The 11,905-nt window shown below is 50.4% G+C and overlaps 1 protein-coding gene and 5 non-coding genes across 6 annotated transcripts; all 6 read right to left on the minus strand.

Annotated features, from left to right (window-relative positions):
* Positions 1 to 351: 351 nt before the first annotated feature.
* Positions 352 to 11,793, minus strand: DKC1 (dyskerin pseudouridine synthase 1). Its single transcript, XM_029996677.2, has 14 exons — positions 11,627 to 11,793; positions 11,209 to 11,295; positions 10,538 to 10,629; positions 9,806 to 9,990; positions 9,235 to 9,299; positions 8,534 to 8,660; positions 8,019 to 8,149; positions 6,896 to 7,039; positions 6,318 to 6,438; positions 4,905 to 5,023; positions 3,659 to 3,762; positions 3,131 to 3,197; positions 2,223 to 2,381; positions 352 to 1,718 (listed from the first exon to the last, which is right to left on the minus strand). The coding sequence occupies exons 3-14, from the start codon at positions 10,606 to 10,608 to the stop codon at positions 1,650 to 1,652; spliced, it is 1,362 nt and encodes a 453-aa protein (XP_029852537.1). The 5' UTR covers positions 10,609 to 10,629; positions 11,209 to 11,295; positions 11,627 to 11,793; the 3' UTR covers positions 352 to 1,649.
* On the minus strand, positions 4,511 to 4,586 carry LOC115333946. The gene has a single exon (XR_003920966.1). It is a non-coding gene; the product is annotated as a small nucleolar RNA SNORD83 (small nucleolar RNA).
* Positions 5,806 to 6,059, minus strand: LOC115333948. Its single transcript, XR_003920967.1, has one exon. It is a non-coding gene; the product is annotated as a small nucleolar RNA SNORD17 (small nucleolar RNA).
* LOC115333954 lies at positions 7,711 to 7,845 on the minus strand. Its single transcript, XR_003920973.1, has one exon. It is a non-coding gene; the product is annotated as a small nucleolar RNA SNORA36 family (small nucleolar RNA).
* Positions 8,253 to 8,328, minus strand: LOC115333951. The gene has a single exon (XR_003920970.1). It is a non-coding gene; the product is annotated as a small nucleolar RNA SNORD83 (small nucleolar RNA).
* LOC115333949 lies at positions 8,886 to 9,132 on the minus strand. Its single transcript, XR_003920968.1, has one exon. It is a non-coding gene; the product is annotated as a small nucleolar RNA SNORD17 (small nucleolar RNA).
* Positions 11,794 to 11,905: the final 112 nt, after the last annotated feature.

The following is an 11,905-nucleotide window of genomic DNA, read 5'->3' on the forward strand; positions in this document are numbered from 1 at the left end:
CTCCAGCCACCGTCAGACCTCTCCAGAAGCTCACTTCAGCACAGGCAAAGGAGGAAAGAGAACACCCAGATTCCAAGCACACGCCCCAGTGGGTTTTACCGAAGTGGAGAGTGGCCCCTAAGCACCTGCAAAGTCCTGACCAGCAGCAAAGGCCCCTCTAGTGATAGTCCACATCAACATGACCACTTCTCTGCACCAGCAGCTTCTTCAGGAAAGCAGCACAAAGGCTGGGCAGAAGGGGCAGCCATTTACCTGCCCAGCTGCAGCATGCACATGCATTAAGCTGCCTCCCCTCCCCACGAACAGACCACTGACCTCTTATAGGAGCCAGATGAGCAAGAAGATCACCCATTCAAAAATAGGGCTTTTATTTTTATGTAAAAAAGTAAAAATGGACTTTTTCTGCTCAGGTTCTGACAGCCACCAGCTGCTGGCCCCACTGCCTGCATGTATCTCTAGCACTGGATGGGAGAAAAGTCACACAGTTAAGACAAAAGCAATGCACGAGGCTAAGACAAACATTACAGAATCTCTGCAGGGATGAAGCAGCCTGGATCCTTCCCCATTAAAAGGGGCTAAAATCCTGCCTCAGCACTACCCCTGTGCCAGAGAAGAGACCTCCTGCCCCCAGTGAGCCACCCCAGATAAGGAAATTAGGACAAGTGTTTCTGAAACTGCTCAAGCCCCACACCCAGTGCCCCTTGCAGAGCTGCCTCTAGCCAAGCTTTTCCTCACAAGGACTCCAGTCCCAACAGCCCTTTAGAACAGCATACTGGCCAGCCGCCTTCTGGTCACTTCACTTCTGCCACCCAGCAGCATCCCCACTTCTAGCCTTCAGAGCATATTAGATATCAAAACCAGGGAAGGCAACTGAAAGCGCTGCGGTCCCATTCCAACAACTGGGTAGAGAAGAGCCAGCAAAAGGTACACACTGACAAGGTCACTGGGGCACTGGGTCTGGGGATCAGCCGACAACTAACAAGCAGGTCCCTGCACTATAAAATGAAAAGCAGGAATTTAACACTCTAATCCTTTTATGATAAAGTTTAAAAAAAAAAAGTACTGAAGAATATCTGGTGGACTATTTGATCTCATCTAGCTGAGGGTCAAGCCAAGCACATGGCCAGGTTAAAGCAAACCAGAGCCCTTCAAATAACCAATTTGACTGTCCCCATCCAAACCCATTCAGATGGGCCATAACAAAGCCAGTCCTCCAGACACCAACACATTCTGTGACTGTCAGGTAACAGCTCCAACCTTGGAAGAAAAGGAAGAGGCAGGAAAAGAAAGGGGAGAAACAGTATTCCTCCCTCTCAAGGTGAAAACAGAGACACCAAGTAAGAGCCAGGAGCTACAGCTTCCCTGAAGATACCACTTCTATTGGCATCATGGTGTTCAGCTTTAGAGAGCAAGCCAGTGCAGGGGCAGTCAGGCACCCCGCTCCTCTGGCAACCCTTAAAACAGGATGAGGAGAGGTACTGGAACAGGGCGTATCCTGGGCAAACACACCCACTCACTCATATACACAGCAGAAAAGGAACTTGGAACTTGATGGCCCCTCTGCCACACAGCCAGTCCTCTTTTTCTCAAGGCCTCAGACTCCTCCCTCCCTACCAACGAGGTCTCCCGCTTTGGACAGATCCAGTCGCTTACTCCAAGCTCTCTTCTACCTCCTTTTGTTTCTTCTTCTTCTTCTTCTTGGTGCTGGTCTCACTGGTCTGTGAAGAGGTTGGAGAGGTCAGGCAGGAATCAAAAAGGAATCCCCCACTGCTCATTTCAGTAGGAACAGCCTCACTCCAGGCACAGTGCAGGCTCCCCATGGCCGTAATCCTCCCTCACCACCATACAAGCACTCAAGCACACTGACCAAACACCAGCACCATGCCAGGAACCATCCCCCTACTGGGGCACATTACAGGGCACCAGAGCACAGAGGTGGCCTGGCAGGAACATGTACCCTGCAACTGCCCCAGGGCATAGATGGCTGTTCACCCCATCCCTGCCCCACTGCAGATCAAGCCTCACCTGCCCAGTCTCCCACCACCCTCAACCAGTTCAGTTTACAAGTGCACCTATATAGACGTCTTTCTCTGACTGTGGGGAGCCTGGCACTTTGGGGACATGCACAGCAGGATGCTGATGCATTTATCCTGGAGGTATTAGGGAGAGACAGCAATGTCTGCCATGCTTGGACAGTACTGTGGCACCACCCAGTTACATACCACTTCTATTTGCTCTCCCCCACTCTCAGCTGCCTCTTTGGCCTTCTTCTCTTTCTTCTTCTTCTTCTTTTCCTTTTTGCTCAGCTCCTCTGGTGGGGGGGTGGCAGAGGATGGTGGGGTCACAGCCTCCTCATTTTCACTCTCCGACTCTCGCTTCCTCTATTAGGGGAACATGTTGTCAGACACACCGTCTTCCAAAGGAGCTCAAGTGATGGGAAAACTTTGCAAGCCCATTGCAACTATTTTGCCCAATTCAACCAAACTTCACAGTTAATGCTTCAAGTGGGAGGGTGAGCTACAGACTGCCAGTAGTCACCTCCAGCATACATTGTCTAGGATTTGCTCCTGCCAGAATTGCACCCCATATTTCTTAGTGTTTCCTGTACCCCAAATGCTCCAGAGATTGAAACACTGCTGCACCTTTCCAAGTGCATGCACAAGCCCTGACTTAGATCCTTAGATCACAGCACAAGCTCCAGCTTAGGGAACTTTAGATGCAACTCTTGCACAGACATTTCTGCAACTGTCTGCAGTCTCCAGAAAGGTTCTCTGGCACAACAAACCTCCACCATGACTCCATACAACGTATTTCCTTGGATGCTGCAGTTTGTATGCCACAAGTCAGAGCTCCTCATTCTCATACTGTGCTACAGGACTTGCACCCAAAGTACAACGTCCCAGAGACAAACACCCAGGGGTAAGGCCCTAAACAGGTCACCTGACAGCTAGCTCATGAGCCACGCAACCACAACACACATCAGGGCACTAGGCTCCCAGAATACGAAACACTTTCGCCTGTAAAACAACCAACCAAAGCAGCACACAATCCAGCACCTGGAACAGGTGCATATCCACTCTTCATCAGGGCCCAAACAACCTTACAGCCAGAGAGCACTAACAATACTTACTTTTGGAGCCCTCTCCAGCTCTGAAACACCTCGGGGAACAGCAGCTGCCTCTTTCTTGGAAGCATCCCTGAAAGAGAAGATCCCCAGGATAAGCAGGACAGCTACTGCCTCACGCTGCTCTATAAAAGTACAAAGCCCTCTCCCCCTCGCAAGGGCTCCGTAACCCATGCCAGGCACTGGGTGGGGAGACTGGTGTGTGGAAGACCTGCAGCCTGCACCAGGGCCAGCTGGGCTGGGTAACAGCAAGGCCTCCCCCATTTAATTTAGCAGACTGACTCCCTCTAAAACCACAAATACAGGCTAGAAAGGGATAACCATCTGCTCAGGGCCTTTCTCTCCGGCACTGCCCACTAGCAGCACATTCCCTGGGACTGCAAGAAATGCCACTGCACCCCACAGGTCCGGACAGCCAACTGCCTTGGGCCAGGCCCAACATGCTCCAAGCACAAATGGCAGCACCCAGCCCAGCCCTCACTGCACAGGGCTCCCCTCTGCCCACTATGCGGGAGCCACACACCCTGTACCCACCTGTAATCCACGTACTCCTTCTTCCAGGAATCTGGTGTGCTCTCGTTGGGCTTTCCATGCTTGTCCAGTAGACCCTTCTGGATCATCATCTTCTTTTGACTGGCCTGAAAGCAATATGCAACAAGTCAGACTGCCGCTCCAGGGAGGAGAAATCCTCCCTGGGGCTTCAGCCACTCAGCCTAAGAGGAGGTAATCCAGGAACAAGCCAAGCCAACTACAGTGTTACTTATTTAACACTTCTCCAAGGACCTTCCAACAAATCACACAAAACATCCCTTGCACAGCAGCCTAACAATCTCAGAAAGGAAGCATATTTATCAGTAAATAAGGACTAATTTGTGGGGGAAGTAACAGCTACAGAGTAAGATGACTCTGCACATCATGGAGCTCAGATCTTTGACGGGGTTCCTCCAGCTTAATGACCTGCCACACTTCAGCTGAACCACTCCAGCTGCAAATAAAAGGCTTTGCTAAAGACTCGAGGATGCTTGAACTGGCCCACATTACCTCACATTTGCTGTGAGATAGATGTGCACACATCTCCACAGCTTTCTACATTTCACCTGAACCACAGGAATGGGAATAAGCCACAGCAACTTGACACTGAGTTTTAAATCCAAGCTGCATCACTTGCCACAGTGAAACACCAGTCTGGCTGCAGTTAAGCTAGCACTGCTGACCTGCCGATTTCCATGACTACCACATATTTGAGACAGGAGAGGAACCCAATAACAGGTGTTCCCACTGCTCCTGTCCTTCAGGCGCAGTTTAGTGTCTCATGAGACAGTTTGCATTTTGGCACTGTTGTAGTTGCACCAGAAGGAAAAGCAGCTCCTTGCCCAGCCCCTCCAGAGCCATCAGTATGGGGTGATAGATGAAGGTCATCTTTGCACAGAGTGCTAATGCCATCTGCTTCACATCATTTGGCTCTTTACCAGAGGAAGGCTGGTGCTGTACAGACCTGAGGAGCCTGTGTCTGAGCACCAGCGGCAGCCCCAGCTGGGCCTCGGATAGAGCTGCCCAGGCTCCGTTGGGAGGGAAAGCCTCACTCCCACTGTCACTGGGCTGGCATGGCCCCGGCACTGGGAAGCACCACCATTGTGGCTCCAGGAAAGCACAGCAGAATTACGCTGAAGCCCTGGAGAAGACATGAGCACAGCTCTGCCCGAGGGGCCCGGAGTCCCACATCCCAAGAGCCAGGCTCCCACCTCTGCTCTGGGACTGACCGCACCCCCACACCACTCACCTTGGGACCGAGACCCCATTTGCGGGGATACGTATCTCTCTCCATGATCACTCTCTTGATCTTTGCAACAATACCATGGTCGCAGGTAGAAATGACTGCTGTCGTCATCAAGGCAATAGCTGCAGAAGCAGGCAGAGAGTTCATTAACTCTTTAACAGCAGAACGGCAACAGCAACGCAGGAACCTGCTGCTTTCAGTCTGTTCTTCCTCTGTCAGCACAAAGAGGAGCAACACACCCCACAAGTGCCATTTCGCCCTAAAACCTCACTGGAGGTAAGTTCTGGATGCTTCAGAGAGCTGCCCTGCTCAAAGGCAGCAAGAGCATCAGTCATGGATTAACCACAACATAAGCACAGGCCTCTCTGGCTTACACCAGAAGACCATTCTGGATCAGTGAACACAGTAAGACCACTTCCCAGAGCAGCACCAACACCACCACTGGATAGGGAAGAGCTCTGTGAGCAGCTGCTGGAACAATTCCAGGCAGCTCAGAGAACCACACCACTACAGAAAGGAGCAGTGTTGCTCCTTCATCAGCTCCCAAAACCTTGTGGAGCCAAACTAGAGGAGACTAAGCCTACCAATAAATTATGCTTTTCTTGCCAGGTCCCCGAGATGACCAGAGTGCAGGCAGTACAAACAACAGGGTGGAACAGCTTGGCTGTGTTACACTTCCAATGCCCCTCAGTCCCATGGGTCTGGACAGAGTGTGATACCATGCAGCACTGAGCACCATAACAGACCATCTGTACAGTATGTCAGCACCCATCATCTACACAACTTCTTTGAAGACCCTGGTTAGAACAAAGCACCCTTTCAAGTCACTTCACAGAAGCTGGTAGTTGCTCAAGCCCTTTTACACTGATCTGCTCAGGAAGTGTGATGTGCCAGGCAGAAGTATGTGATCAGACATCATCCCTCATCTCAGTGAGGATGGAGCCCCCCCCCAAAGAGGGGCTCCATCCCTGCTGGCACCACTTCACTCCTGCAGGCAGCCAGCCAGCCACACACCACAGCAACCCCCAGTAGGACACTGGGAGACTGGAGAGTCTCTGGAGGCTGCACAGCACCCAGACCCTAGAACAGGAATCGGGGTGCTACAGGAGGGCGGCGCCACTGCACTCAGAGAATGGATAAACTTTGTCATCACCTCACACACAGAGCGCACCTGAGCATCACGCGGCTGAAACCAGGCTGAGGAACTCTTCACACCTTGCCAAGGACTGATGCAGCTGGTGTTTCTCAATATCCTGCCCAGTACCAGCTGCCTTGGGCCATACTAACCCACAGTCCCCATTAGGAAGCACTGTTTAAACCTGCTGCATATGGGGACTCATTTGTTGTGCATTCACTGGAACACAGTCTGTTATTTCTGCAGTTAGCTGGGCACAAGAAGAACAAGGAATTTCATACCTAGGCAGATAGCTTCTCCTTTTGTGGTGATGACAACAATCTCCTGATTAACCTCAATACCATCTTCGTACCTCAGGACACCAGGCAGCATGATCTTGGCTCCATAGCAAATGGCATTAACCTGAAAATGTAGGGAACAGGAGGACTTATAAACTATTAGAGAATAAAAACAAGGTAAGAAGTGCCTCTAATATTTTAGTTTCCCATTGCCATTACTGTCCCAGCAATAATATCCCTATGTATCTATTTCTTATTGTCCACTATAGAAAACTCGGGGGCTTTAGAAAAAGCAAGCAAAGCAAAGCACCCATCACAGAAAACAACATGTGAGGTAGATCTCTTATAATCATCAGCATCCTCCTGAAGTGAGGAGAGCAGTTTCTCTGCCACTTAATTCTTGGCTCTTGCATCTTACTGCTGACCTGGCAGTGGCCCATACTAGATCCTACACAGCTCATAATTAGGACAGCACTGCACACCATGTGGATCCTGATCCTCCATTTATTACATTAGCTGTACAAGTTAGGAGGATACTTTGCAGCCTCTGGCTGTCAACTGGCACTATCTCAGGAACTCACCGCACTGTCTTTCATGACTAGCCGCTTGTGGGAAGTCAGCAGTTTCTCCAATGGGAGGATAACTCTTCGCAGATAGCTGTCATCCTTGTTGTTGTCGTATTGCCACTGTGCATCCAGTACATCGTGCATAGTCACCATGTTGTCCTGCAAAGACACAACCCCTCTAAACTCTCCTACTAGCCACCAACTTGATGCACACACAAGAAAACAGCTGAAGTCCAACAGCAAAGTGCGCTGAAAGGGAGTGAAAAACAGATGCCCAACTCAGAAGCACCAAAGAAGCAACCTAAAAGAGGCAAGAACACTTTCCATCAACAGCTTGAGGTCAGCCTGACCTGTGCTACCACAGACTTCAGCCTTTCTAATCTCAGACAGTACTTGGATCTAGTGTATAAGGTCTGTCTACATGAAACTTTGGAATATGACCAAACTTTAAACAAATACCTGGGACTTCTAGACAAAGATTAACGAGTAGAAGTTTAAATCAACCAGGTCTTCAATCTGTGACATGGAATAAATTCTTGAAGCAGTTGTAAGCACCCAACACCTGGAATTCATTTCAGTCATGCCAGTGATTACAGCTGTGGTAAGAGCACAGACAGGTGGAGACGCACTTGCACTCTGACATGCCTACTTTGCAAGGAAAGAAATTAATTCTGGAGCTGAAGAGACTGTATGAGTGTTCAAGATCACACAAGACTGCATCTCCCAGGCTCATTTAAGTGAAGCATGTTCCCTGCATCGTGCCCTGACACCAAGCAGTCGCAGATTGCTAAGCAGACAGCTCACACGCCTGAACTTGTGGCATATGCGTGGTTTGTAGGCTGAGAAACACAAGTGGCATAAAACAAACTTTCAGTCACCATGGTGCACTTCCCAGTCACTCACTGTCCCAAAGCTTAATTACCAGAACAGGGGCAACACCCTGAACTGAACTCAACACTTTGGTTACAGACAGTCTATGGCAAGAGCTCCCATGTTTTCAGGGCTATTCACTAAACTCCTCCCAGCCACCATGCACCTATACCTTCCCCTAACACTGTAAAACTAACACAGTTCCAAGGAACTCTTGCAATTCTGACAATTTCAAATTTGCTAGTTATAGTCAGAGCTACTACTCTACCTTCTCTCCCAGGATGCCTGAGCGCACTCTGCGGAGCTCTTGCATCTGGCCCCCCACACCAAGCAGCAAACCAAGGTGAACACAGAGTGTTCGAATATATGTGCCTGCTTCACAGCTCACCCAGAAGATACCTGAAATGCAAGACAGGACAAAAGAGTATTTAAATACATATCTAGAAATGAAATACATCTAGAAGCTCCCTTCATGAGAAGCGGTATGTCCAACCCTTCACAGAGCCATCAGCCTGGGGTGATAGATCAATGTCATCTTTGCACTGAGTGCTAATGCCATCTAATTGACATCATTTGGCTCTTCAATGAAGGATGCAAGCAATAAAAAAAATAGATGGGATTTGCTTCTCAGCACACCAAAGTAATGCATGAAGCAGCTACTGCTTGATGGTGGTGAGGATTTAGGTCTTAAGACATCTGCCAAGAACAGGAAGCAGCCAATTTCACAGGAAATTTTATCAGCTGTCAGCTTAATAGGAAGAAGGCAGGAGAGCCCTGTTTTACCTAATCTTCTCTCAGGATCATACTCCACCAGCTTGCTCTCATAGATGGTTCTGACTCTCAGTTGTCGTTTGACAGCAGCAATGAGGGGTGGTCGCTGAAACAGCGCACCTGTCAGAGTTTCTATTGCCTGAGGGTAGAAGCAGAAGTAGTAACAGCTCATACCTATGCCCTCAGGAAGGAGCACCTTGGGGTCCCCAGCAAGTACCACCACTTCCATGAGTAAGAAACCACACGGTCCATCATAATTTGGTGATGTCATATTTAATAAAGCTGATATGAACCAGTGATGTGGTCAAAATGCTACCCCAGCTGCCAGTGAGCACAGCTGGGGTTTTTCATCAGGTGGCAGTATGTGATCAGACATCATCCCTCATCTCAGTGAGGATGGAGCCCCCCCCCAAAGAGGGGCTCCATCCCTGCCAGCACTTCACTCCTGCAGGCAGCCAGCCACACACCACAGCAGCCCCCAGTAAGACACTGGGAGACTGGAGAGTCTCTGGAGGCTGCACAGCACCCAGACCCTAGAACAGAAATCAGGGTGCTGCAGGAGGGCAGCGCCACTGCACTCAGAGAATGGATAAACTTTGTCATCACCTCACACAGAGCGCACCTGAGCTCCGCTCCTACCCGCTCATCTCCCACCGATGCTGAACACTTTGCATGTAAAGTGCCAGCGTGGCTAAGAGCATGCCGAGACTTACCCTGGCAAGCTGAGCCTCACTTTCAATTGCATTGTGCAGCCGAACAATTCCCACATACTCTTTGCCTGAAAGAACGACAAGAGTAGTCAGGAGTGGCCACTTACATTTAATATTGACCTCAAGGTCCACAATGCTTCACAGCCACACATCCACAAAGTCCTGAAATTTTCACAATCACCTCTCCTAGGAAGTGCACCCAGTTTATGACAGAGTTGGTTATTCTTCCAACAAAATAAATCTAAGCTACATTTATTTCTTCACCAAGTTTTATTTCACTGGACTGGTAGAGGCCAAGGCCATTAAGTTCAGTTAGTCCATGAAACCAGTCTGTCAGAAGTGTTTTCACTGACTTAAAACAGCACAAGCCCAAGAAGCAATAAAAATAAAAAAAACTTGTGACACTGTGGATGTGCCCTCACTGGCTTGGAGTGAGGATAAGCAGCTCTTAACCTCAAGGCACTGAAGACCAAGGGTAGCCCTTTCAAAGACTGGAAATCTCCATTTTGTCTCCAAAAGAACTCCACACCTCCCCAGTCATTTAGACTGTAAATGGTCCCAGCAATAAACATACCTGCACTCTGCTGAGATTTGACCAGTCGTGTTGCCCTCTCAATGCACACAATGAGGCATCCAGTCACCTTAGGATCCAGAGTGCCACTGTGTCCAGTCTTCTCTACTCGAAGGATGCGTCGGATCCATGCAACCACCTCATGGGAAGATGGATTGGAAGGTTTGTCGAGGTTAATAAAGCCAGACCTACAAGGCAAGATGACAGAGAGTAGGACCTAAGCATCAGGGCAAAGACAGCAAGAGCGCAAAAACTTTGACAATATTTGTCATGGCTTTAAAGAAATGTATTTCTATACAGCCAAATAAGCTATGAGCCTCACAGCTGTGCCCAGTGAGCACATGTCAAGCTGCTCTGGGCACACACAACAGGTGATATACTCCACAGCCAAAGAATTCTCTTCTCCCCAGACTGCTCATCACTACTCTGCACTTAAACCAAACCAAATGCTACAAACTCCAAGCAGTGCACCAAAGCCTAGCAGGCCAAAAGACTTTCCCTAAGACCCCAGAGAATTCCTCAAGTGTTCCAACTGAGGAACCACAGACCACCCACAACCCCAGAACAAAGCAGACTTTACAGGAAGTGACCAGTGGGTCCTATTTAGACATTTACTGGTTAGTAGCAAGACACCGAGTCAAGCAGAAAGGTACAAGAGGAATCCAGAACAGAAAATGTTTTGAAGATATTAACTGTGAAAGAAAAATAAACCACTCTGGCCCTTACTGCACTCACCTAACATAGTCAGAAATCTCTCTCTTCAGGGGATTAGCACCAGAAGAAAGAGGTGTGTAGTGTGCTGTCATCACATTTAACTTGTCAAAGTTCTACAAAATCAAAGCAAAAGTTACAAGTGTTCTTGAGCTCACCTTGGTTTCAGCATTGCTTTGCCCCAATACACCTCCCTAGCTACGCAACATCTGATTTGTACATATAAGCGAAAGAGCATCTTCCAAAACGATAATGGCCCAACAATGAAACCACAACAATGTTTTACAGAAAGAGAAAGAAACAGAAGTCCTGCACTGAAAGAGATGGGAAAGCAGAATACCAACCTTTACAATGCAGGATAAATCCAGTGTGCCCCAGAAACTCAGCATAAGCAACTCAGAAGTCTACACAGACCACTATCAGACCAAAATAAACAGCTGAACAAATCTGGCGGGGTCTTTACATGAGACAGTAAACTTAGAAAGCAAGCATGCAAATGATCCTGCCAGACAAACTTTATAACATGATTTCTGCATGCAGAGTTTGCCTCTGCTTTGAGTGTCACGCATGCTATTTCTTAGCAGTAGGGTTACACAGAGAAGGAGCTGTGCATCTCCAAGGGCCTGCACTGACAGAGGACTGAAGAAGGAGCAGGAGCAGGGATAGGCCACGGGGTTGTCTGTAACCCGCTCTACCTTCAGCAGCAAGGGCCACTGAGATGTGTCCAGCTGGGCGACCCGGGACTCGGGCTTGATGAAAAACTCCTCCGTGTGCTGAATGTCCTGAGAACAGATGAAGTTACTCGAGATCAGAGAAGGGAAATCCGCAGGCCCGCGCTCGCGCCCGCTGCCACGCGCCGCCTCCACGCGGCCCGTGAACCGCACCCGACGGGGCGGCTCCGCAGCCCAACGCGCGGCGCGGCCTCTGCCCGCGGAGCGGCCACGCTCCCGCCGGTGGCGGGGAGAAGCGTGTTTGCGCACGCTGCGAGGCACCGCTACTCCCGGCCCTACCCTCGGACCGTCCCACCGCGCCGCCACGGATCACACTGGGGAAACCCCCGGGCACCCACAGCCCGGCCCAGGGCAGCCGCCCCGCGCCCGGCCCCGCACTCACCGCTACATCCTCATCGGGAAGCGCCCGCTTCTCCTTCTTCCGCCGCTTCTTCACGCTGGAACCTGCCGGAGCGACACGCTGAGCGTCCCCGCCGAGGCCCTGCCAACCCTACCGCGCCGGGAGCGGGGCAGGCGCGGCAGGGCACCCGCAGCCCCGAACCCCTGCGGGCCAGACGCGCCCCCGACCCGCCCCCACGTGCCGCCACGGCGGCCGCGAGCCCCGCGCCGGCGCCTCCCCGCCGGGGCTCGTCGGGACTCTCCGAGGCGCCCCCAGGCGCGC

Source organism: Aquila chrysaetos, chromosome 21 (assembly GCF_900496995.4).
Source record: "Aquila chrysaetos chrysaetos chromosome 21, bAquChr1.4, whole genome shotgun sequence".
In the NCBI taxonomy this organism is placed as follows: domain Eukaryota; kingdom Metazoa; phylum Chordata; class Aves; order Accipitriformes; family Accipitridae; genus Aquila; species Aquila chrysaetos.